This window comes from Euprymna scolopes, chromosome 23, assembly GCF_053919585.1.
Source record: "Euprymna scolopes isolate OS-2025 chromosome 23, ASM5391958v1, whole genome shotgun sequence".
NCBI classification, from domain to species: Eukaryota; Metazoa; Mollusca; class Cephalopoda; order Sepiida; family Sepiolidae; genus Euprymna; species Euprymna scolopes.
Window position 1 is genome coordinate 57,044,465 of NC_136504.1, and position 27,563 is coordinate 57,072,027.

Here is a 27,563-nt window from a genome sequence, read left to right on the forward strand (position 1 = left end):
GTGGTAGTAGGCTAGCAGGCTAGAACCCGTATCGTGAAGAAAAAAGTGAAAAAACGTGACGTCTTTGCCGTTACGTCCATCGCCAAACCGAATGTGGCGAAGGCTTTAATTAAAGCTAGTCAATTGAAAAGAGGGGATGACTTTCGAAAATATCGGTGAAAAAAGCAACCCTCCTTGTAGAAAAGTGCCAAGTTGCGGGTGAAGAAATTAATGCCTTAGGCTAATTTTTGGATATTTGTCGTCCACAAGGTCGAGTTTCAAAACTATACTGATCTCGTGAAAATATGTCCCTTCTGTCGAAAGTTTTAGGCAGACATACATGTATACATTTAAACAGACAGGTGAGATTTATATTCTAGAAGATTACTATGTTCCAAATATGAACAGATAAATTATAGTTTGTTTTTTTTCTTTTTTTTTGTTTCTCAATTTTAAGTTATTCTTTTACATTAATTAAAAGTCAAATATGAACAGATAAAATTATAAAGGAATAAACGGCGAATCAAATGAGGCATAGGTTGTTTAAGCAGTTACATTTAATTTAGCTTAAATGTGTGTTTATTGGAAAAATGACAGATGTGCAGTTTCTTTTTGGCGATACTGTACGTACATATATTCTCACCCACAGACATATATGAATATATACACATTTTTAGTTTTATATAAACTCTGCGTATATTTTATTGAACATGTTTGTCCTTCTTTATCTTTCAGCAAAGACAGAGTGCTTTAAAGGATGTTGCCATTCAAAACTCTGTAAGGTAAGCACTCATCCATGTTAGCATGCTATAATTACAAAGTAGTAATTGTTTTACTGTGCAGAAAACGATTGAAGTAAATGAATATTACATTCGCTAATCCATTCAAAAAATATCTTTCAATGTTTATTTCGGGGTGGAGTCGTGCAGCATCTCTTTCGCTGTCATGATGTCATCCTCGAGACATTATCTCCCTTTTTTGTAGAGAAATCGTTTAGAACCTATTTTGCTGTCATGATACCCCGAAGAACTTTGGACAAAAATTAAGGAAAAGTCGGACGCTCTTTTAACTAGAGTATTGCCGCGGGCTAATTTAATGAATGCCCAAAAGATTGCTGACTGTCCAATGCAGAAGGTCTATGTTACTAAATATTTACAATATTCATTGTGTTCCTGTTGTATTTGTGATGCACTGATGTTCTAAAGTTGCATTTAAATAACAATGACGTCATCTTCCCAAGTATTACCTCCGCGTTTCGGGGGTCAGCGATGTATATGTACGTTCCTTATAATACTATATTCCAAGTTATTACCTCTCCGCTTTTTTTTTTTTTTTTGATAGAGTAGTGTTCTGTGATTATGATACCATCCTCCCAGTCATTATCTCCTCATTTTGGAAATTAGTGTAGTTTAGTCGTCATATACATTGGCAGAAAAATGTCGCTGGGGAAGGGGCATATTTTTGCTAATAGTCATGAAATATTATTGTTTCGGTTCTTTTCCCCTTGCAAATAAAAAAATAAAAAACAATTATTTAATATTTTATATGGTGTTCTCAACCCATTCAATCTATAAGTTTGGAGATGTCCGGGATATAACGTAGCCACGATGATGTAAACAAAAAATTAAATAAAAACAGTTGATGCTCGCTGCGAGTGTATATGTATATATTTTTTTACGTTTTCACTCTAAACAAGGCCCATTGCCACTGTGGTGTAGGGGGCTACTATCGGGGTCAGCAACTACAGGGGCACTATGTTGGGATTTGGGAAGCAAGATGTCGGTTTACGTTACACTTGAACTTCTGCATGTCAGTACAGTTGGGGAAGCAGGGACCTAGAATGGAATTCCAGAGTCTAGCGGTTCTGGGGAAGAAACTACTAGAGTAGAAAGATATTTTACGTCTAGGGATCTCTACTGTGTGACGGTGGGATTTAGCTGCCGGTTGGGTTTGTCGAGGGTGTCTACGTCGTGGGGGCACAAGTATCTACAGTTCGTCAGAGCATTCACCATTAAAATACTTGTAGAACAGGCAGAGGAATGCAACGTTTCGTCAATGGAACAGAGGCTGAAGCTAGAGTCCATTTCAGGGCCTATCGGGTTGGTGACTCTCTTTTGAACTTTGTCTAGGAGCGAGAGACTAGCAGCAGATGCACCAGCCCAAATGTGACAGCAATACTCCATACATGGGCGAATGGTTGCCTTATAGAGGTACAGGATACTTTCAGGTGTCAGTAGTTTTCTAGCACGGTAGAGAGAGCCTACCTTCCTCGCAGCGGCCCTGGCAATGTTTTCAATATAATTGTTCCAACACATGTTTCCTGTGAACGTTAGGCCAAGTAGTTTGAAAGACGTACTCTCAGACAGGGAGTCACTGGCCATTGCTATTGGTGGCAGAGAAGGTTTCTTGTAATTATTGAAGGAAACCAGTTTAGTCTTGGCAGCATTGAATGTGACCATCCATTTTTGTCCCCATTCCACTACAGATTGGAGGTCATCCTCTAGTGTTTTTGCCATTTCTTTAGTTATGTGTTCATTTGTTTTCCTGTCATGCCTGTTATAGAGTGTGGTGTCATCAGCATATATACCCATCTCAGAGGCAGTTTGGTCGGGGAGGTCATTAATAAATATTAGGAACAATAGAGGTCGAAGGATAGACCCCTGAGGCACTCCCGTATTTATATCACACTGTTTAGATGTATGACCGTCGAGGACAACCTGGATTTTTCTCTTATCTAAGAAGGATTTAATTATGTTGAATATTCTACCAGTGATACCGTATGATTTAATTTTCCTGATGAGACCCTCATGCCATACCCTGTCAAAAGCCTTAGATATATATAGAGCTACCGCTCTGCCCTCCCCCGCTTTGTCCAGTGAATGGTATATACGTTCAGAGATTACAGTGAGGATGTCTGCTGTGGAACGGGCTTGTCTAAATCCATATTGTTTGTCAGTCAGAAGTTTGGCATCTGTAAGGTGGCGGACTAGAGCATGGTTAATTATGGTCTCAAATATTTGAGCGAAACGTGGGAGGAGGCTAATGAGGCGATAATTTGCTGGGTCAGTTCTTTCGCCAGAAATCTTGAATACTGGTACCACAGAAGCAGTTTTCCAATAGCCCGGAAAGCATGATTCATTAAGGCATTTGTTGTAGAGTTTGAAGAGAACTGGAGATACTTTGGCTAAGCACTTTTTTAATAGCACAGCTGGGATGAGATCAGGTCCACATCCTTTTGAAGTGCCAAGATTTTTTATGATAGCATGTACCTGAGCAGGGATGATTATTAGAACGTCTAGCGTGGCGTCTGTCTGCAAAGGAAAGTCAGGCAGGGGGTGGTTGGAAGGGTCCAATGTGGAGTTTGAAGCAAACCGGCTGGCAAGCATACTAGCCTTGTCGGTTGCTGAGCAGACAACCTCGTGATTGTTGGTTAGTGGGGGAATTGTAGATTGCCCATTATTTACTACACTGTTGTAGATTTTCCAGAAGTCACGAGTTCCTAATATTTGTGCTTCGATGCGTTTTTTAGTGGTTTCAGTAAATTCTCTCTTAGCTATCGCTATTTCTTTCTTAACGTTACTTCTAGCTTCTATATACTTATGTCTGTTTGAACTGGACTTATGTCGGTTAAATCTGTGGTATGCATGCTGCCTTTGAGCAATTGCAGTCGCGCAAATAAAAGTAAACCATTGGGGAAAGTGGGGATTGCTATAAAATTTCCGCATGGGAACATGTGCTTCCATTGCTGTTTTGAACCATTCAGTGGTCTCGTTTGCGCAGTCCAGCAGGAAGAGAAAAAATATTTCCCCATGGGGTATCTCTGATAAGATCTCTGATGGCTTCCCAGTCAGCCTTTTTATAATATCTCGTTTTTTTAGCACTGGCTCTTCAGTTTTGGGTCTAGAGTTTAGGGCAATTTTGGCCATTATCACTGCATGATCAGCATTCCCGAGTGGGATGTCAACATTTGTTATACAATCCTCGGGAACTGTGGTCAGAAACAGATCTAGAAGTGATGCGTGTTGTTCTTGCTGGTCAGGGAAACTGGTTGGAAACGTAACCATTTGTGATAAGGAGTGAGATATAGCAAAGCTATGTGTTGTTGCGCTACCCGCTGCATCTGTGTGAGTAGAGAATCCAAGCCAGTTTTTGTGGTGAACATTAAAGTCACCAAATACATGTACTTGTGCGCTAGTGTCGAGGGAGAGTGCTGTGTCTATGCTGTCAGAGACTTTGTTTATTATGGTGCAGTCCTGGGTCGAGGGAGAGCGGTAGAGAAAATAAAAGTAGCTAATGTTATGTTGTATGTTTAGTCTAAAGCATATAAAAGCTTGATCGTCCGTTTCTAGGTTTGTTTCTTTAGTCAGGAGGAGGGTGTTACGAATGTAAACTCCAAGTCCGTGAATATGTCTGTCAGAGTCCTTACGGCAGAGTGGGATAGCCAGGCATGTTAAAGTAGTTAGAGAGGATAGAGGAGAGTAGGTTAGTTTCGCTTAGTGCTAAGATATCCGGGGTATTTGTTAGGAGAAATGCTTCAACATCAGATAAATTAGTTCTAAATTGTTAGTGAATGCAAGCCTCAAGGAAGGAGGCAAGTTAGATTTGTTTGTCCCAAGGCCTGGTTTAAGCTTATTTTTTATTGTACTGTCATCATATTTTTAAAGAGTCTCAGTTAGGTAAGGGGGGCTGAACAAGAGGTTATGCAGTGTATCAGACATGCAACACAAGTAGACCATTAGCTGACCTTTCTTCAACTAGGACTGTGGCCTCAGGAAAGCCCATCGGGGATGAGTGCAAGGTCCCTTTCCATGCGCGACATGGCACTACAAACATCCCGATCTTATACAACTGTTGATGGAGCAGCCGCTCTAAGCGCTACCAAAGAGTTAGGACTCCTGAAGCACGTTGCGCTATTCCTAATCACAACTTTCATGAAACGGCATTGCTTGAATCTAGTAGCAAGAAGAAGTCCAAGACGACTGGAAATACTGCCGGAATACGCAGAGAGCCTTCCTACATACAGCGTCTGGTATTCCGAAATAAGCACCCATTTAGTACTGATCAGGATAAAGGTCACATAGCTTCTTTGATCTAACGACAACCGATCGGTCAACACGATAATGACATAACGAACTAATAATTAACCATGCATGTTCCGTATGAATTTTTGAAATCTATTTATGTATACATTTCTCGCTTTATTTTTATTTATTCTTTTCTTTCTTTTCAGTAATCACTCAAGAAATCTATTAACAAGTAATCGTATGTACAAACAATCTTACTTAACTTGATATTTGCTACCATATACGCAGGCATATAAGTAGTTCGGTGTTTGTTTTTATTTTTACAAAGGAGTCACCAAACGTGAAGCCCCGGATGTCACTCGAGGATAAGGGTTAATGTGTGTACGATAGTCATTGAGATTATAGCGTAGTAATTGCTAATAGTGGAAATTTGGTATAATTAGGTTATTTAAGACGATGGTTTAATAAAAACTTGTTTACGTTGGACTTGAAGACGAAAATATTATAGCCAGCTGGAAAGCAGACCAGCGGAATAGAGTTCCATAGGCAAGTAGTTCTAAGAAAGAAGCTTTGTTTATGGAATCTACGTTTAAGTTTAGGCACCGATAGAAAGGGTGGGGTTGATAACGATTTGGGCGCGGAGGGAACCATAGATTGGAACTCAATCTTACACTAGTCGTGAAAATAACGACAGAGCAGAGACAAGCCGCAGCATCTCTTCTGAGAGATTACAGAGAAAAAAAAAGATTATCACCTACTAGATTACGAAGTCGGTTTTGAACTCTGTCAATACAAGATAGGGTGCTCCAAGCAGTTCCTGCCCAGATGTGGCAATAGTACTCCATCCGAGGACGTACTTGGCTCTCATACAGGTAGAAGATTGCATTGGCAGTGAGATATTCACTGGAGCTGTAGAATCATCCAACCATTTTTCAGATCAGGAGTGAAGGTCAGACCAAGAAGCTTGTCTAAACATGGAGCATCTTCAAGACGAGAGCCGTTCATTGCAATTGAGGTTAGACAAGGATCAGAGCGTTGATGATGGAAAGAGAGAAGCTTGGGTTTCGATACATTAAAATTAACCAGCCACCTTTTTCCTCGTTGCACCACGTGCTCAAGATCAGAGGCGAGAGAATCAGAGAGGTCTTGGTCGTTCCCGGCCGTTGAGATGTTGCCATAGATGGTAGTGTTGTCTGCATAAATGTCTATGAATGATCTAAGAATGTGATTTGGCATTTCATTGATGAGCATCAGAAAGAGAGTTGGGTCAAGCATAGAACCCTGAAGGATACCAGCATTAATACTGTGAGATTCAGACTACTGTCCATGAGTGCACGTGCATATATATGTATATATATATATATATATATATATATATATATATATATATATATATATATATACACATATATATATATATATATATATAGTGTAGAGAAAGTTGTTAGATGAGAAAAATCATTGGCACCGTCAGTTTCAAACTATAAGGACCGTTTAAGGTATCCTTATCAAGCTCTCTTCGGCCAATATTCGATAGGAGACGAATATTGGCTTAAGAGAGCTTGATAAGTATACCTTAAACGGTCCATATTATCGGGTTTGAAACCGACGGTACCAATGATTTGTCTCATCTAACAACTTTCTGTACACAAAATCTAAATACGCTCTTACATTTTGGATTTTCCTTTTAATTGAGCACTCTGATGGATTTCTTTTTCCAAAAAAAACTAATCATATATATATATATATATATATATATATATATATATATATATATATATATATACTAATGACTGATGTTCAACTGCATCTCCATCAATAATTTTTTAACAAATTATTCGAAAAAAGTATGAATGTGTGTGTGAGGATAACTCAACTTATATACTCAACGAAGTTTTCATCTATAGACTTGGAAACTTGATATATAAAGTATTTAGACATGTTGAAAACTTTTTAATCAGTTTTCATCCGGAAAAGACAGCGGCTAATTCGTCAAAATTGAAAAAATTGTACTTGGAGGGGTGTCATTGGATTTTTATTAGTTTGTCAGCTGTTTCACGACTGCGCATGCCTAAATCGTTTACATGACAGCGTTCTTGTGTTAAGAATAGTAGGTTTGAAAAGATTTTTTAAAGACCTAGGAAGCTGGCCTAATCGTTATCGTCTTTAGGTTTTGGTTTCGCTCTTGAGTCGAGTATTTTTTACTTATAAGAAGTGATCTGTTTAGAAAAAAACATAATACTCGCATGCGTATTACTCAGTTTCTTTCTGTTTTTTACTATATTGAAAACAATCTATTCAGAACAATAAGTTGGATACAATATAAAAGTCAGTAGTGAATTGGCTCTAATAAGAATAAATGCAAAAACTGCGTAAATTAAATATATTTATGCTTATTTTATGACCGAGGTACGCTGACGAGATGCTAGTCTATATATATATATGTATATATATATGTATATATATATATATGTGTGTGTGTGTGTGTTTGTGTGTGTGTGTGTGTAAGCAGGGTACGCCCGGCTTTGCCAGGGCGTAAAATACGCTTAAATATAATATTTTAGTTTGTCCAGATTTCGTATATATTATTATAGTATTGTGATTTCAATAGCAAAAAAAAAGGTATTTAGGTGGCATTAGCTAGAATTGAAACCGAAACTGTAGCATTCAAAGTTGATAACGTTACCACTGTACTAACGAAACATGCATATAAGCCGATGAATGAATGTACATGTTTAACGATTTTTTTCAATTTGGACCCATTTTTTTACCCCTTTAAAACACGTTTAACCGGCTGAAGACCCATAAAAGAACGGCCCGTAAAAAATCCAATCATTTTAGACCTCTAACGCTACTCTACGACTTTTAGTTTCGGAGAAGACAGAGAGACAGACAAACAGATAGACCGATAGACAGACAGACAGACGTATAGCCGTTTATATTTTAGATATATATACTTTCGTTATTGGTCTTCACATTTACGGCCGCTGTATGAGGCCTTGCAATTTCATGATACAATATCACTCTTTTTACTGATGACCCCTGCGTTTGTACTTTATGCCTTTCTTGACCTGGTTCAGTAGATCACCGTATATATTTGACATGTGTGTGTGTGTGTGTGTGTGTGTGTGTGTGTGTGTGTGTGTGTGTGTGTGTGTGTGACTGTCTGTCTGGGCTTACTTGAGCTAATCGCCATTGTTAAATGCGTAATTTACCGGTAAATATTTTCGCAATTATTTATAAGAAAATGATTAATTACTGTTAAATTTTATAACAGACTAAATAAATGTAGTTAACTAGTACTGTTCCTATTTACAATGCCTCCCCACGGGACAGAGTTAGACACCAGGGTCCTTTTTAACATGGAGAAAAGTAACAAAAACTAAAAATTGTCTCAGTCGTGAAGGATTTCTCCTCCACTGAGAAGTGCAGCATCTGAAGAGCAGATACTTATGACATTCGTAATCAAACTGATTAATAAAGGTTAATCATTAATATTCAAAATTATATTATCTCTTTTGTTTCATATTCATTCAGTCAAAGATCGTAAAAATCATGGTGTTAACACTTGATTTCTCCCTCACCCCCTCTCTCTCTCTCTCTCTCTCTCTCTCTCTCTCTCTCTCTCTCTCTTAGTCTTACTGGATTTCAGAAGAAGAATCCATTTAGTAGGCTTCAATCTCTCTCTCTCTCTCTCTCTCTCTCTCTCTCTCTCTCTCTCTCTCTCTCTCTCTTTATAACTGTCGGTGGGCGTCTATGCTTGCCCCGTCGTAAGATACGCTTAAATATATTTTAATTCATGCCGCGTTCGTATTTATTATTAGTGATTTAATTCTCTTCCCTGCAACCTTTTTCCCACAGAAGAGACGTTGCGATCCTATCTCTGCGTTATCGTTATTTTCATGGCAAGTGTTCGTCTAAGCTCACATCTATGGTTCCCCCTGTCCTGACTTTCACGAAAAACACTCTAGTTGAAACCACTATCACTAATTTTCCCCACTCTTTATATGCACCTAACCCTAATCATAGATTCCAGAACAAAACTTCTTTCTTTGAACTGCACGCCTGTGGAACTCTGTTCCGTTAACTGACTACAATATGGTTTTCTACAAGTCCAACTTCAACAAATTCTTCATTAGCCATCCCCTTAAGGAATCCATTTTACCAAATTTCCACTACTAACGATTAGTAGGATAGGTTCCCTTGGCCACTGTAAAATCATTAACCCTTATCCTCGAGTGGCATTTGGGGCTTGATAAGTGGTGACTCGTTTGTAAAAAAAAATCGCCATAACGGAATAGCGAAAACGGTGTTCAGCCAAAATATGTTTCGTATACAAAATATTTCCTTTTACGTCCTCATTTTTTTTTTTTTTTTAATTTAAGCTCTTTTATTAAAACTAAGTTTTCAAATAGTTTATATGATTTGTTGGTTTCGGAAAACTTGTTCTTTAAATATATTTTTATATATTTAAAAGCGGGTTATAATCAGATAACGTACTTTCTAATTTTCTGCGGAGCGCTAGCGGAAGCTGTGACACGGCAAATCAGTTCCTTCGTTTTTATTATGTATTGTATACGTATTTTGGTTTGCTTTTTTTTTTGTTTGTTTTTTTTTGTTTGTTTTTTTTTTTGTTTGTTTTTTTTTGTAATGTTTAAAATTTTGTTATTTTGATTTAAATAATTTCATTTGTTTTTATTTCAATAATTTTATATGTATGCTTATATAAACATATATTTATTGTATAATTTGGAGAACTGGTTTTAATTAAAATAATTAATGAAATTGATTTTAATTAAAACATATAATAATCAAACTTCATAAGTAATTTCAGTCGTTACTTCCGATAGTTTCTCTTGCGTCGGACATACGTCAGTAGGATTATTGCTAAGGAGATGGCGTCATTAATTAGATTTATGCTTTTTAAAAAGTCGTAGAATTTCTCTTTAAAATCAACTGTATTAAATATTTTTATTATTAACAATTTTATTAAATATTTCTATTATTAAAAAAAGAAAACATTTTATGATATTTTCGAAATAATATCAAACGATCTCCCTTAGTAATTCTTTTTTGTAAACAAAATGTTTACATTTTTTATCTTATATCTCCTAAATAAATTAAATAATGTTAAATATTTTAATCTAAAACAATTTTACTAAATATTTTATGATTAAAAATGAAATTATATTCGTAAAAAGAAAAGACTTAAAATACTAATTCTTCCGAAAAAAAAAGTCGTAGAAACTGTTTGAATGCTTTTGTTTTGCATTGTTTTATTTTCTTTTTATTTATTTTTTATTTTTATTTTTAACCTAAACCGGAAGTAACGAAAAGTATTTTATATCCAGAACCTATTTTGGTCTAACACCGTTTTTTGCTGACTTCCAGTCGGGGCTTATTCTACTGCCTGTTTATTATTACCAAACTAAACAGAAGGTATTTTTCTGCTCAACAACAACACCATTGTTTTCTCTTTCTATCCAATCGCCCCAAATTCATTCATTTAAATCATTAAAAACTGGTGTATTGTTGTCAATGGGTTGAATTATCACAATTTTATTTTACTGTTAAAAATACCATCATGTAACTTTTTTTTTATCTAAAACAGGAGAATTTTCTAAAACTATCTCTTTTATATCCTTAGATGTAAGAAGACTCCGCTACAGGCCATGCAAGAAGGATAAAGATTGCCGACGTGGTAAGTAAAAGTAACTTGCAACAGTTATATTAAACCATCGGGAAGACACATACACTCTGTCAACCGACAATCATCAGATCATTAAGTACTAGTTGCCTTTGTCCACTTTCTATCGGTTCACATTTTACGAATGTTTATTGGTCCCCCACAAAAGGAGGGCGGACCTAAAATTCACCCTCGTCCGTTCGTCTGTCCGCACCTTTCTCAATAACTACGCCTTGGAATTTTTGGAAATTTTGCACAAACATTAAACATTATGCGAGTAAAAAAGTAACAGACCGGATTTCCCGGGAAAACTCCGGTTGCCCTCACCCCTAGTGATGCCTTTCGTGATAAAATGACTAACATTGTGCTTATTAAAAAAAAAAAGATGCCTTGGATTTTTATAAAACTTTCTAAAATGTTGTAACTAACTGATTTCTATATAATTTTGTTTATCTATACTTCGTGATAACTCTTGGGTGTGCCCCAGGGGCTTTTTTAGGGCTAATAAAAACACTCTATTTTTGGGAATATTTTACCATATTTGTCCAAATTTTCTGTCTATCTCTATTTAGTAGTTTTTCATGGTGCTGAACCCAAATTTAAATATTTTAAGGCCTTGGGGACTTTTGGGGTTAAATGTGTGTGTGGGGGGGGCAAATGATGGACTTAGTCATTTCTTTTTTTTTTTTTTTTTTTTGCATTGTGCAGAACTCAAATTTACATATGATAAGGCCTAAAACTGCACCGTTTGTTCATTTTAACCTGGATTTGATGTCCTCTGGAGACTTTGGGGGCTAAACGGAGGGGGGGGCATTTTTTAAGCTTCGTTCTCTGTGCACTCACAGGGCACCATGCATGCTTCACTTGTTTAATCTGAAGAAGCTTTTGTATCGAACGTTAGGCTCAAACTAAATAGTTGATCGCCCTTTGAGCTAATATACAAAGTTTACTTTATGTTCTGGCCCCCCCCCCAAAAAAAATTCAATAATATTGTGGGATCTGCGTTTGCACAGGACGTCCATACAATGGAAATATCTCACAAAAATTCACAAGGGTTTTGGCGATATACAACCATAATCAGATATATTTTGAAATTACATTGATCGGAATACTTAGAAAAGTATGCTTCTGTTTGATAAAAGATGGTGTAATAATATCGCGAGGTCTGCGTTCGTGCCGGACATCTGTAGAATGGAAATATTTCTAAGCACTGCAGAAATCATAACGTTCGTCCATCGCCTGCGAAGATGACCATGATGATGCAATTTTTCCGGAGATAATTTGTCAGTTCGATTCGAGCTCTCAAGATTCTCCTGCATGTAAGACATGTATTCTGTAGCTAACGTGCTGATTTATCTATTATTTGTTTATTTATAGTACGTATCCTCTCACGTTTTTTAATGCATGCAGATTCAGCAATTGTAGCCTCTTTATGACTTGGGCTACGTTTTCCCACGGGTTCGTATACAAATTAAACTGCTTGAAAGAGACCTTCAGGCTGTCCTTCGACCGTTTCCGTAGTTTTTATGAGTTTTCTTTTTTTTACGTTTTTTTTTGGGGGGGGGGTCATTTTTGACAGCTTACCTTGCATGAATATATTATATACGAAGGATAATTTCCATGGATCCCGCTAATATTTTCATGTAATACAAGATTACATAGTTAGGTAGCAAATCCAAATTTATTCTTGTGCCGATTTTATGTCTATTTGTAGGTCAACTCTGCTGTCGTGGAATGTGCAGGAGACCAATAAAATTGGAAGGTGAGGTAAGTGCCACGATTTTTTTACATCGCTTATCAAGGTCCAAAAACAACTCAAAGATAATGGTTCATAAGATTATCAACTGATGATTAATTACACTAATAGGACTGGAAACGAACTGAGAAATTCATTATTTAAGTAGACGGATCTACAAGACGGTTTTCTAAATAGCAAATTACATGCATTGTTTATCCTCTCTAACATCTATATTATCTATATTATATTTCTTTTAGCCTGTCTGTCTATCTGTTTGTCTGTCCGTTCCACTTGCTCTTGGAAACTACTATGCTGATCTGGCTGAGTTTTTGTACAGATCTTTATTATGATAAGGTGCTGTGAACTAAGCATCATGATATCCGTTTGATGTACGGTTAGGTTTTAAAGGGGCTAATAGATATTTGTCGTAACAATACCACATTTACTCTAGAAGTTTTATCGAAAACTACTGGACCGATCTCGCTGAAATAGTATTAAATGTAAAATTGAACACAAATAAAACCATATTCAACCATTAGCTCGGCACAAAGCAGTCATTCTTAGTCAACGGGCTATAACTTTTCCCCAGTTTAAACGGACTAAAATGTCTAGTTGTCTTAAAAGCATCATGGACGCACTCGAGTGTTAGAGATCCGCATGGTCAGAAATTTCAATTTAGAATCCTCCTATTATTTGAAGAATTGTTCTAGACTAATCGTCCATACTAGTTTTTATTAGTGAGTCACCTCTTATCAAGACCAAAAAGCCACTCGAAAATAAAAGTTAATAAGTTAATAATTACGGTGAACAACATCTTAATAGCATTGAAAACAATGGATGGAATTTATTATTCAAGTCGGCAGCTCGAAAAGAATTTGTCAACATTAGACTTGAAAACGTCTATGCTGAAGTCAGTTGGAAGACAACCGCGTGATATATTCAACGGGTGGAAAGGTCCTGCGAAGAAACTTTGTTCATGGAAGTTTTGATTTAGTTTTAAGTACATAAGAAAGGAAATTTTTGCTGTAGTTGTAGTTTGACGATTTTTTTTTGTTTGTTTTTTGTGAATATTTTATGGAGTGGCATGGACAAGAGATTGGGGCTCAGTCGACCATCTATATATATAAAAGGCAAAATGTGTGTGATAATTTTATGTATGTCTCGCAAAGGCTTTTTTCGCCGCAATTTTCGGGGGGTGGGTTACTATCGCTTAGAAGTATTTGTATACCTCCTAGATATCTAGGATTTGGGAACGCGTGTCGGGTGTAGATTTATTTACATCGACCATAAAAAATTGCGCTATTTCGCTGTGTCGCCTGTTTGTCCGACTTTTTAGTATAAATAAAGTGAAACTAAATTCAAACAGCGTGTTCTCGGCTTTCGCGCCGGAATGTCCAGAAAGCAATCAGCTTTTGATCAATGGGGTTGCAATTGCTTTCATATGGACACCCCTATTTTTTATGGGGACGACATGTTGCGACACTAAACCAAAACAAACTTGACTGCGGGATTGATATTTGACCTAATTCACTTTTTAGTTTATTCATAACCTTTCTTTATTTCGCTTTCGCCTCAAGTATTCGAGTTCGGACCTCTCCTCCCTCAAACTTTTTTTTGTTTTGTTTTTGAAACACTTGGGCACCGCTGGAACGTTCGTTTTTTTTTGTTTTTTTTTAGAAGTTTTAGCTTTTTTTTTATAATATTTGGTAAATTTTTAGATTATGTCCACCTCCACAATTTTCTTTTAAATGACGACGCTTATAGGTTTTTTACTATGCTGAATACGGACATCGCATTGAAATTTTGCAGAAATAAGTAGTTATCGAGATATAAAAAGTTGTATTATGCATTGTATTCTTTGGCGGCCGTCTGTATTACGCGCGTGCGCGCGCCATAAACAAATCTACGCGCGTAACAAAGATGGCCACCAAAGAATACAATGCATAAAAAAAATTTTATATCTCAATAACTACTTCTTTCGGCAAAATCTCAATGCGATTTCAGTATTCAGCATAGTCGAAAACCTATATAAGTCGTCATTTAAAAGAAAATTGTGGAGGTAGACCTAATCTAAAAAAATACCAAATATTTAAACAGGGTTATTACTTCGCTTTGTAATCATTTTACCTTCTCCGCAAACACACACACACACACGCCTCTAAAAACCGGGCAACGCCGGGTACCCCTCTAGTCTACTATAAAAGTTAATTAAATATCTGTGGCCTTTTAAAGGATAGCTTATCCTTTATATTTAAATCACTTTTATAGCAGATGCTCGACTGAACTCCAAAGCTGCATAGAATAACACTTTCCTGGTCTCTTCTAGCATTAAAGAGTGGTCTAAGAGATGTAGGGGAATTTATTCTTCGTAAAAAAAATTCCAAACAACTAGTATTTGAAGAGTTCGAGTGCAAAATGCGATGAACGCCATTTTCAAAATTACGAAACTACCAATACAAAATGTGTTGCATTTGAACACACAACTAAACTCGACAATTATGTTTTACATTATATGATAGTGGCATAATTTCTTTCTGCTTTCAATTAAAATAATCTATTTATCGAAAACTAAATTTAAAATATTCGTCCTTTTATTCTAAACGTTTCAGTGTAAAGAAATTAGATTTATAACACTTTCGCATGCATATATATATATATATATATATATATATATATATATATAGAGAGAGAGAGAGAGAGAGAGAGAGAGAGAGAGAGAGAGAGAGAGAGAGAGTGAGAGGGGGAGTCAAATATGACAGGGTTTTCTTTCTTCTTCTTTTTCGTTTCTGTTGCTAAGTTCTCTATTAGGTTGCAGAGTAATTATTTGTTCGGCTATTTTCCTTAGCGCTTTCGATCATTAATCATCGTCAGGAGCAATTTTGTCGTGTCGTTAAAGAGGTTTTTTATATGTAGTTAATTTTATTTTGGTTTTTAATTATTCGTTTAATTTCATTGAGTTATTTTGATTTAAGTTATGGAGGGATATATAATGTATGAAGTTTTTTTTGTTTTTGTTTTGTTTTTGTTTTTTTTGTTTGTTTTTTGTAACGAGAAAAATGTCAAAAACAACAATAATGCAATCATCAAGTTTTGTCCTGTCTGGTACAGGTGTTGACGGCTAAAGCTTTTCATCTATCTATCTCCCTCGAGGCATTCATTAATTCCATGCTTCTCATCCCTACATCCATGATGTTCTGATTTAGAACCCTATTCATGGTGTTTCCTGAATAAAGAGTTTGATGTATTGCCATAGCTTTATTTGCAGTTTCTTTCTGCCCGAGCAGTGCTCATACTGGGCGATTTTCCTGACCATTGTACCCAGAGGGATCGTCTGCTCAGCACACAGAAATATGAAACCAGAATTATTTCTGTTTACTTCCGTATTACATCAATCACCTGCTTTTCATGACCTCACCTTATCCTGATCGAGACGAGTACGGGGAGGGGGTAAATGGGTTCTGAACCATGCCCAAAGGTTTCCCAGAGACCAGGAGAGATAAGGGACGCATTACTTTTCCTTTGACAGTAGTACTGTCCCGCTTCCCGGCCATAATGTAATAGATTGCATAAGAATTTATGGTACCGTTCTGTGGTCACACACTTCAAAGATACACAAAAAAGAACTATTAGGTTACTAAGTTAGAAAAGATACACTTGAAGAAGGTCTGAGGTTACATCGGCCAAAATAGTATGAATATAACAGCAAATAAAGAGTACTCCAACTAATACAGTTGTCTTGTTGATTTGTGAATATTTTTTGCCAAAATGTCCAACAGGAACATTGCTGAAACATTATTGCTTTTGCTCTCGTTTACGACGACTTGTTGCATTTTTATTTATAAACACACCATGTGAGCATAGGCGAGGGAGGTTATTTGCTGTGTCTGTTGCCAGACAGGTTCTTGCTGCATACCATAAACATAATGATACAGCTGAGTGAGGCTAGCAAAAGGTCTTTTGTGTAAAAGAGGGTTTAAAGAGGAGAACAGAAAAAATGCACACTCCCATTTCAAAATTAGTTTTCTGTTTTATTCATTGTTTCATTATTTAAATTTTAAAAAAATGTTTTATTTTTGTTTTCGTTTATTGTTTTTGTTATTTTTGTTTTTGTTTTTTTTCAAATTTTTTAAATTGTGGATTTCTGTTAATTCTGTTTTATTTATTCATTTCAGTGTTGGACATTAATCTATGGACAGTTTCCAAGATGAAACACAAAGGCCAGAAATACGGACGGAAAGTAGCAGAGACGTTGAAGAAATATACAAATACAAGCGTACATGCTCTGTTAAAAACGGCGGGAAAATAATCATTTTCCACTATTGTTTACACTCGCATTTTTTTAGAACAAAACACCAACCGTTGAAATTTTTTCATAACATGGAGGATTTCTTTCCGAATTTATTTCAAGCGGTGAGAGCTGACCTGACTTGCAATTTGCTTTCTCGCTTTCCCTCAACACGTAAAATGGTTTCACATAAGGACTTAGAAATATCACGTGTTTCACTCGCTAAATTTAGTGTGATGGAATGGAAGTACATACAAATAGATACATCTTGGTCTTTATTATAGAGTGGAGGGTGACTGAAAAAGAACTTAATGAATGATATTGATCAAATTACCAAGTGCTTTGTAACATCATTAGCATCATTATCGTCATAAGCATCATTTGATGGAATTTGGACCAGACGAATTCGCACAATACTTTTTCCCCAGATCATCAGTGGCGAAGTTTCTTTTAAAAAAAAAAGGAAAAAAGTCAAGAATTTTATTATACCCACGTATGTATGTATGTATGTATGTATGTATGTATGTATGTATGTGTGTGTGTGTGTGTCTTTGGCGATGAATTCATTATATTTCATAACATTCACACTTACAAGGGGCTGCTGGTTATTTTTTTCTCGAAACACATGTGCCTAACAGTTCCCTCAATATTACAAATATCTCATATATATATATATATATATATATATATATATATATATATATATATACACATTATATATATATATATATATACATTATATATATATATATATATTATATATATATATATATATATTATATATATATATATATATATATATATATATATATATATATATATATATATATATATATATATATATATATATATATATATATATATATATATATATGCCGAAAGCACACGAGGTCGTGCAGCATTTTTATACTCTGGTTAACTATCGCACAGGCTGGCACCATAATGTAAATGGGGATTTATGAGAGACAGGATAAAACATGTTGCAGCCATGTTCGCTTCAGTATCCCGAATCGGTCTACATAATCACAGCAAGGTGTATGCAAAAGTTTCCATTATCTTTGCTTTGGGGTTTGGGTTGGGGCTATATCAAATAGATGTCAGATTTGTGTATTCATTTATTTTTGGAGTGTTATCCTCATCTTCATAGTTGTAGTTGCTGGTGAAGACCAGATAAGAACGAAAACTTAGACCATAAAATCCAACCTTGATTGTGTCCGTGGCGCAGTAGATAGAAGCGTTGAATTTCTACAGTTCGAGGTGAACATAGTCTGAAAATAGCGGTTTCAATCCTACCCAAATCCGGCCAGAGGTTTAGTTGGCCAGAACGTGATGAGACAATAACAACTATGGAAGGCAGTAATTGCTGTGGATAGAGTTACGAGACTCAACATCCCTATCCCGTGGCGGTTAATCACCTGAAGAAGGTCAGAGGATGAATTGGTCGAAACGTGGTGAAACAAAAACTATGAAGATGAGGATAACAGTCCGCAAATAAATAAATACACAAATTACTCATCTCAAGAAATTCCAATAAAAAACTAAGTCGGTGAACCAATAATATATGTCAGTTTTCTTTTCCGGTAAATAGTTTTGGTGTTGAATATCGGAAAATTTTTTATAGTAAGTTCCCGATGCTGTGGGTGCCAGGATGAAGTATTATGACTGTTTGTGGGATGGGGGTAGCTCTTCCGATTGCCTGTATGATACGAGTTATCAAAACCAAAGTTACTGATCGAATTTATTATATAATAATATGAATTATTTGACATATCACTCAGTTTCTAAGATAGCCTTAAAAAACGTATACACAATAAACTGGCAACCCCTTCCCCGTGATATTTTACATATATTCAGGGTTTTTTTTATGGATTTTTTTTTTTCAGAATATTTCTTATGACTTATGTATTAATATCTATTTCAGTTGCTTGCATGGGAAACAGAATCTGTTATGAATTCCCAGCATACAAGAAGTGCGGAGATGGTAATTATATTCTGCTCTTTTTTATTTTAATTTATTTCATGAGAATTTGTGTGATTTTATTAAAATACTAGCTCGTCGGGTAGGCCAACTTTAGAAAACATGTACTTTGACAAGTAGCTGGAATGCAAATGATGTCAGCATAGGTAAGAGATGGGTTCGCTGATTTCAGAGTGGTGACAGAGATGCAAGTGACAAAGTGAGCTCCGGACGGCCATGAACAGCCACCATCGCATTGTTACAAAAGTGCATTGAGAATGACGATGACTATGGAGAAAAAAAATAAATTCTGTGGCACAAACGGTCGCCTGTTTTATGGTACTACTTTCGTCTTGTAGCTCTTCAACTTTTCATTTTAGTTAAATGAAATAGGATGCATTACTTTCGGAACGACCTAGGTATCTGTTGTATGTAACATTTTCTAACGGGATAAAGAAGTTGATTGTTCGTGTTTTGTTTTCCAGGATTAAAATGCTGCCGAAAATGTTACCATGGTGATGTCAGCCACATTTATGGTTATAATACTTATGTTGATCACCAAATAAGTAAGTCGCAGTTTTCTGTGGTGAATTTTTTAAAATTTCTTTCTAAATAAAAGTCAGCCCATAGGATGCGAAAACCTTCTTTGTTTGTTGTCGCGTATTATATTACATCAGTATTTCTTTCATAGTTGTATGAGCTCGAAAATTAGAACACGTGTAAATATAAATAGCGACATAACAGCTTTTTACTTCTAATTCATTCTCATGTAAATATTTAATTTTATTCTTTTTATCATAAATATATCAAAAATTAATTATACTGAAAATATTAATGACTAGCTGATTGGCATGAGATTTTATTTTTATTGAATGCAAAGGTTATTAAATATTTCGAAGTATTGTGAGGGCATTATACAGAAAATGGACACGCCACAAAAGACACTAACAAAAATATCCCCTGACGCACTTAATTGGGTATAATCACTGCAATGAAACCATGGTACATCTGTGAAATATGTCACATATAATAACATAAAATACGCATCAAGTGCGCTTGAAAGCCAAATCACAACGTAATATTAGGAAAATAAACAAATATTTTACTTATTGTTAAATTTATAACATAAATATATTTCGGAGCTAAACTCCATCTTCAGTATGTTGTTTTTTCGGGGTTTTTTTTGTTTTGTTTTTTTGCTTTTCTTCTTTTTTTCTCATGATGGAAACTTGGAGAAAGAAAAGTCTGTTTGTAAAGAGCCGCGCGTTATATCTCAGCGGTTGTATTTTGAAAATCAAGTGCGCTTTTCTTTTTCGAAGTTTACATCATGGCAAAAAAAAGAAGAAAAGAAAAAACAGTTGATGTGTATTTTATTTTATTCGAATTAAATCAACGTTTTTTTTATGGAATTCACACCCTTGACGTTATGTAGCATATAGTTTTTACATAATTAATCCTTATATATATATACATATATATATGTATATATATATATATGTATATATATGTGTATATATATGTGTATATATATGTGTATATATATGTATATATATATGTATACATATATATGTGTATATATGTATATATGTGTATATATATAAGAACAAATAGTTAATAAAACATGTTAAAAACACTTTGAAATGAGTTAAAAATTTATTTAATTTTAAAAACGAAAAACTAAATAAGTGGATAATCCTTAATCCGCGGAGTTTCAAAGAAATACTTTCCTTATCATCAGAGGGTAGGATTTAGCAAAATGCGGGATCGGAATTTGCTTGCAAAAGTATTTGATGAAACTACAAGTAAATCATAGATCTTACTTGATAACAAAAAGTGAAGCAGAGGGAATAGGGTGAATAAAAATGTGATTTCACGTGAATGGATAGTCTGGTGAAAGGTAAACTATCCAATGACGGTAAAATCCAAAAATGCAGAATCCAATTTTAGGATGTCCCAATAAAATGTATACACTCTTTAAATTACCTCAGGTTGCTACATAAATACGCTATGCCACATTCCCAAGAGATGTTTAGGAATAACCGTTGACCTTGCCCCCCTCCCCAATTCAATCACGCCATCTGAAGCCGGGTTTATTTCCGTTTGCTGCTGGGTTATCCAGAAATGTACTATGTAACCCTTACCAATATTCATACTAATTAACATAATCTCCACTTACTTTGGTGCTGTTCCACTGCATAAAATTGATTACAATTATGTTTAACTATATTGATAACGCTGTATATATCGCCTAGTATGCTAATGTATATTTTAATGTTTTCTTTTTTCTCTGATTTCAGTTAAATATTAAACAGAGACGAGAACAGACTGGTGAATGAACAAGACGAAATGAGATGATATTAACAAAATCTTCATTCAAAAGTGTATTTCGGGAATCAGTCATTTCGAGTTTAAAACAAAAAATCTTGCTTTAGGAAGCAAAATAACACCAGGACTATATTGGAAGATTGTTAACACCGGCCAAAGAACTGACGACATTATTTTTTACCTAATTTGGCTTGAAAGCATTAACGAAGTATAAAAGGCATATTCGATAATTATTTCACCAAAGAATCGTAATAAAGAAAATACCGTTTGGCAGTTTTACTAACTCTTGTGCCATTCTTATTAGTGGCCTCGTTTTCATATTTTAATGTCAACAGATTTTGAGGCGGCAAATTGAGTTCAAGAAATATAATTGTTTATGTTTTTTCATTGAATTGCTTGAAATGGAACTTATACTGTTTTATATTAAAAAGATCGAGCAGTATTGAGCAATTTCTGAGATTTTGAAACAATTATATATATATATATATATATATATATATATATATATATATATATATAATTATTTTTTATTAAGATAGTCCTGATTTTGAATCCTAATAAATACGAATAATGATATTACATGGTGTTTTGTTTTGTTTTTTTTTTGTTATATTTTCTCTATTATATCAGATATCCTTGCAGGGTTGATGCTAAGGCTTTATATAACGTGTGTAAAGTTACCTTTACACACGTAGACCCAACACCTTGTATGCTGTCTACTTCGCAAGGAACATAAGACACATAATAACTCGACTCCTCTTTTGTAACAACGACATTTATTTCCGGGCACTTTCCCAAATAAATTTCATATAAAATCGACGTATTCAAGATGGCACCGGATTTTACTCATTACGAAACATCGATAGAAACAAAACATATAGCTGATACAAATATATGAATCAGTGGAAGAATAAATTTTACACTGGCTGGTAACAGCTATTTGCTGTTTTTTGTTGTTTTTTTTTTGTTTAGTTTTTTTTTTTTTTTTTTTTGGTATAATTTTCTATTTTTGAATTGCTAAACCTACAACATCGAAGTACACATAACTAAATCATAAGGGACTAAAAGTCAAATATTGCATTTCGGTCACTCTCTTTACGATCCAACAGCCTCGTCAGACCTTCCAAAAATGGTTGTAAGTTAACAATAGTAATGAGCACTCTGTTTAGGTTTTTACTAATTACCAGTTTTACCAAGTATATGTATATATATATATATATATATATATATATATATATCTGTGTGTGTGTATGTATATATATGTATATGCATATATATATGTATGAATATGTATATATGTATGTATATATATACATATATATATATGTATATATATACATATATACATATATATACCTACATATACCTCTCTCTCTCTCGCCCATTACCGGATGTGTAAAAAAATACAAAAAGAAAAACCGATTAAACAAAAGGAGACTTTTTTCTCATGTTTTTAAGTTTTAATAAATTTAAAATCTTTTTTTTTTACTGAAGATGTTCGTTGATCCGAAGAGAAACCGGTCAAAAATCAGACTTTTGATATTGTTGTCTTGTGTTTGATTTCTTTCCTTTCGCTGTTTTCACATCCACACACACACACATCCCCATATATATATATATATATATATATATATATATATATATATATATATATATATATATATATATATATATAAAGAGAGAGAGAGAGACATAGATAGATAGATAGATAGATAGATAGATAGATGGGTGTTGTCATCGATTAAAAAATTACATACAAGTGGGTAAAAAAAACTTGAATGTGTAATTTACTTGTTTCCTTGTAAATGGTACGGGCAATTTTAGAAGCAAGGTAAATCTAATTTATTTACTTTTTTTTCGTTGGAATATTCAATCAGATAAATTTTTGAAAAGAGGTTTTGACTATAAAGATTCAGTCACCGCACGCACGTCTGAACTATATTCTAACGCGTATCTGAGGAAATATCATACAATATGGAAACTCCATCTGACTATACTGACGCAAGTAAGAACACAATACAATGCTACAAGTATAAAAATGCATATATATTAATGCATTAATAAGATGTAAATCTGTATAGGTTCATCCACCATTGTTTTAATTAGCTTCAGTTTATTCTGATTTGTTACACTTCTGCATTGTACTGCTTTCTATTAATTGCTTTTGTATATAGTAGCAGATGTACCTGGCGTTGCCCGGTATTAAACATAACGTTAAATTCCTTTAAAACAACGTTATGGACGAATTAATCTCTAGGGTATTCGTCCATAACGTTGTTTTATTTTAATCGTTTTCCCACTTTTTTTTTCTCCCCGCAAATTAAATAAAACGCCATTTTAATCGCTTTCATTCTTTATTTTAAAAATTCCCTCGATACAGCTTTGAAAAGCGAGGGTTGAAACCGGTCAGCTGACTCCCCATTCCTTTTTCTTACCTCTCCTGTTCCCCCTTCATTCCCACTTTTTTGGAGAGAAGATATATATATATTTATATATATATACAAATTTACTTTTAATCATGCATCATAAAAGTCTTCCCTTTCTAATTGCAATATATATATATATATATATATATATATATATATATATATATATATACAAATTTACTTTTAATCATGCATCATCAAAGTCTTCCCTTCCTAATTGCAATATATATATATATATATATATATATATATATATATATATATATATATATATATATATATATATGATGTTATCGTCGTTGTAAATCTTGTCATGAGCTGATGTCATCGTTGTTGACACGAATACATTCATTTTTTCTTTTGTAAACATTTTTCTGTCTGAATGTTGAACATGTCTGCCATGGTGCCCGGAAAACTCGTCCCGGGAAAACTCGTCTCGGGAAAACTCGTCTCGGGAAAACTCGTCTCCGGAAAACTCGTCTCGGGAAAACTCGTCCCCTTTCGCTAGGTAGGAAAACTGGTCCCTTATTGAATAAATATCGATTGATACATTTTATGATCGTTCTTGAAGGAGAAATTGTTTTTTTTAAATAGACTATAGCCCCCCCCCCATAATATTAAAAAAAATTTTTTTTACTTGTTTGATGTTTTTTTTTTTTTTTTTTTTTTTTAAATAAAATCGATTTTCTAAGTGTCCGTTTTCTACCTAACTGGCTAAGTTCTTAGTGGTTTCACTTATTTTAAAGCGTTTATTATGTTCATAAACGAGACCGCATATTTTTTTATATTAATATAAAAAGAATTTACTTATTTACTGTTGTTATAAAAGGGTAAAATCGATTTGGGTTTGTATTACTGTACACATAGATTCGAAAAAATTGTCAAAAAACAAATATATAACAAATAAATGTTTTCAAAGGCAAGATAAGTTACTTTCCTACCAAACTGGATATATTTTTCGTGTTTTTATTCAATGTAACATGTTTATTCAGCTCGAAAAACATACAGTGTTTACCGATGTATTGGACAATTCAAAATAGCGGCCGACTCTCTCTTAAACACAGTAAGTTCGGGAATAGGTGTTATAAATAATAAACTAGACAAAATACTATTAAAAAAACACCGAATATATGTCAACCTATGTCACGGTAATATATATTGAGCGAATTTCTAACAGTATTTTGTCTAGTTTATTATTTTTCGAATCTATGTGTACAGTAATACAAACCAAAATTTTAATATTTTTTGAAATATAATTTAGAGAGGGGGGGGTTATATCTCCCTCGGAAAAACAACCAATAAAAAATGAAATTAAAAAGATTCTTGATAAACGATAGCGGAGTTTTCAATAAAATTGATTAATAAATTTATTTAGTGATTACTTTTTCTCTGAATGATTGATTTTAGAATTTTGAAGTAAAAATTAAAAAATTAAAAATGAGTTAACGAGAGATTGTTAGCACATGGCATCTCTCGTGCCAAAAAAAATATTTCGCTTTTGATTTATTAGTTAATTTTTGCAAAATTTGACGGGACGACAATAAATGTTGATAATTGATAGAATTATAATTTTAAATAACGCATGAGTGCATTGCATTTGGTATGAGAGAAAACGAAAATATAACAACAAAAAACTATCATAATTAAAAAACCAAAACAAAAAAGTAACGCTCCCAATTTTTAATTTTTTTGTTTTGTTTTTTTATTATTGTTTTTATGACTCCAAAAAACATCGTTAAAATAAGAACCAAAAATTTTTTTAATTAACTTTGTATGAACATAATAAACGCTTTAAAATAAGTGAAACCACTAAGAACTTAGCCAGTTAGGTAGAAAAAAAAAAACATTAAACAAATAAAAATATTTTTTAAAAATATTATGGGGGGGCTATAGTCTATTTTAAAAAGCAATATCTCCTTCAAGAACGATCATAAAATGTGTTTTCAATCGATATTTATTCAATACGGGACCAGTTTTCCTACCTAGCGAAAGGGGACGAGTTTTCCCGAGACGAGTTTTCCGGAGACGAGTTTTCCGGAGACGAGTTTTCCCGAGACGAGTTTTCCCGGGACGAGTTTTCCTAAATTCGTCTGCCATCACTAGTATAAGGTCTGTCTACTCCCATTTTTTCTCCTCTTTATGTCCCCCTCCCTCTCGTTTTTTTTTACCATGACTCACTACTGAGCAGCAGAAATGTACATTTGTATACAATCATATTCTGTTTAATGTTTATTTTACATGTTGGCATGTGATGAACGGCTTTACATTCATTCCCAAACTAACCTATCTCTGACCAGGTATTTATTTATCCCTCTTTCTCACAAGGGGATGCCCTTTCCTCTTCCCTGCAACCTCTTTCCCACAGAAGAGACGTTGCGAGCCTGTCTCTGCTTTATCGTTGTTTTCATACCAAGTGCTCATCTGAGCGCCAATCTATGGTTCCCCCCTTGCCAAACTTTCACGAAAAACACTTGTCTAGCCAAAACCACTATCAATAATTTCCCCTACTCTTTATCTGTCCCTAAACCTGAACGTAGATTCCATGAACAAAGTTTCTTTCTTAGAACTGCACGCCTGTGGAACTCTTCCGTTGCTTGCTTTTCAGCTGACTACAATTTGTCTTAAAGTCCAACGTAAACAAATTCTTGATGAACCGTCCCCTTAAGTAATCCAATTTACCAAATTTCCATTACTTACTATTACTAAGCTATAATCCCATTGACAACTGTACATCCATTTACCCTTATCCTCGAGTGGCCTCTGGACCTTGATATGTGGTGTACTCTGTGTATAAAAAAATGTATGGAAAACGTTGGGGGAAAGCTATTGAAATACAGCAACGTTATAGTATATATATATATATATACATATACATATGGGTGACCCAAAAAACTGGCCCCAACTCTAATTAGGCCCCGTTTCTTACTGTTTTGTCTGAATGAAATGAAACTTTGGTCATAACTAGTTTATTATATTCAAAACATCACATCAAAACACTAGGGTCTTTGGCCTTTTTTTCTCCGTTCTATAGCATATGTTCTAGATGACCTCTATTTAGGTTTTTTTTTTGGGGGGGTCACCCTGTATATATATATATATATATATATATATATATATATATATATATATATATATATATATATATATATATATTGGTAACTGGATAAATGCTATGTCATGTTGTGAATAAAAAGGTACATTCATTCATCTCTAGTGGGTTTGTCCGAGGCTACTACTACTCCTTAATACAGATTCGGCTAATAATTTACTTGTATGATTCTGGTTTTAGCACCTTACAAATACACACTGTGAAAAAACTTACTCTATAAAAAATTAAAAACAAACATATGCACATAGTAAAACGATCAGGCCAGGCGCTCACTAAAAAATAACAAACTGCTTTCTCCTTTAAGGCCAAAGTTCACAAATCTCTGGGGATCTAAAACCAAACTTTCTCATATGGAATCCTTTCTCGATGTAAACTCCAGAAACATCACTAGCACTAAGCGAAACTAACCTAAACTTCCCAATCTTTAAGCATTTTATCCAGGATACCGTTTACTTTGCTGTAAAGAATCTGACAATCATATACAATGGATCGGACTCTATATCTCTAGTACCTATTCATTTAACTTAACAATTTCATGTAGAATTTGTATATCATTCGATAAACTTTACAATATAGCGTCAATTACCTCCATTTACTTTAGCATTCCCTGTTAATCTTGACTACATTTAGTGTAGCATTAACACAAGAATTTCATCGGATCCGAGCGGCCAAATTCGTGTATTTGATGGACATTACCACCATAAAATTGGCTAGGTTTATCGAGCTTCACCGGCCCAGCTGATATCAGCATGCGTAGCTGCCTGATTTCACATTCCCTTACACAGGCAGTCACGTACCAAACCCGCCTCCCAGATCCTGACACAAGCAATCATCTCTTCTCGATCTATTCTTGACAACTACACCCGAAGCTTATGTGACATATGCCCGCAGCTCACTCTTGAATGTTGATCACCCTGGAAGATTGGTTAATATCAATACAATCTCCAACCTCAAACTGAAGCGTCGTTATTCAAAATAACAAATACATTACAAATCTGTTCATTGGGAAATACATTACAGATCTAATAAGAGAT

At 34.4% G+C, this 27,563-nt stretch overlaps 1 protein-coding gene across 1 annotated transcript in view; it reads left to right on the forward strand.

Moving 5' to 3' along the window:
- Positions 1–21,484, forward strand: part of LOC145245916 (collagen alpha-6(VI) chain-like) — a 40,522-nt gene extending 19,038 nt beyond the window's left edge. Inside the window, exons 6-11 of the mRNA XM_080107658.1 lie at positions 715–756; positions 10,651–10,704; positions 12,404–12,451; positions 18,634–18,693; positions 19,155–19,235; positions 20,967–21,484. Coding sequence (XP_079963784.1) covers positions 715–756; positions 10,651–10,704; positions 12,404–12,451; positions 18,634–18,693; positions 19,155–19,235; positions 20,967–20,977 — 296 coding nt within the window. The 3' untranslated portion in view covers positions 20,978–21,484. The remainder of the gene's footprint in view (positions 1–714; positions 757–10,650; positions 10,705–12,403; positions 12,452–18,633; positions 18,694–19,154; positions 19,236–20,966) is intronic.
- The last annotated feature ends 6,079 nt before the right edge of the window (positions 21,485–27,563 follow it).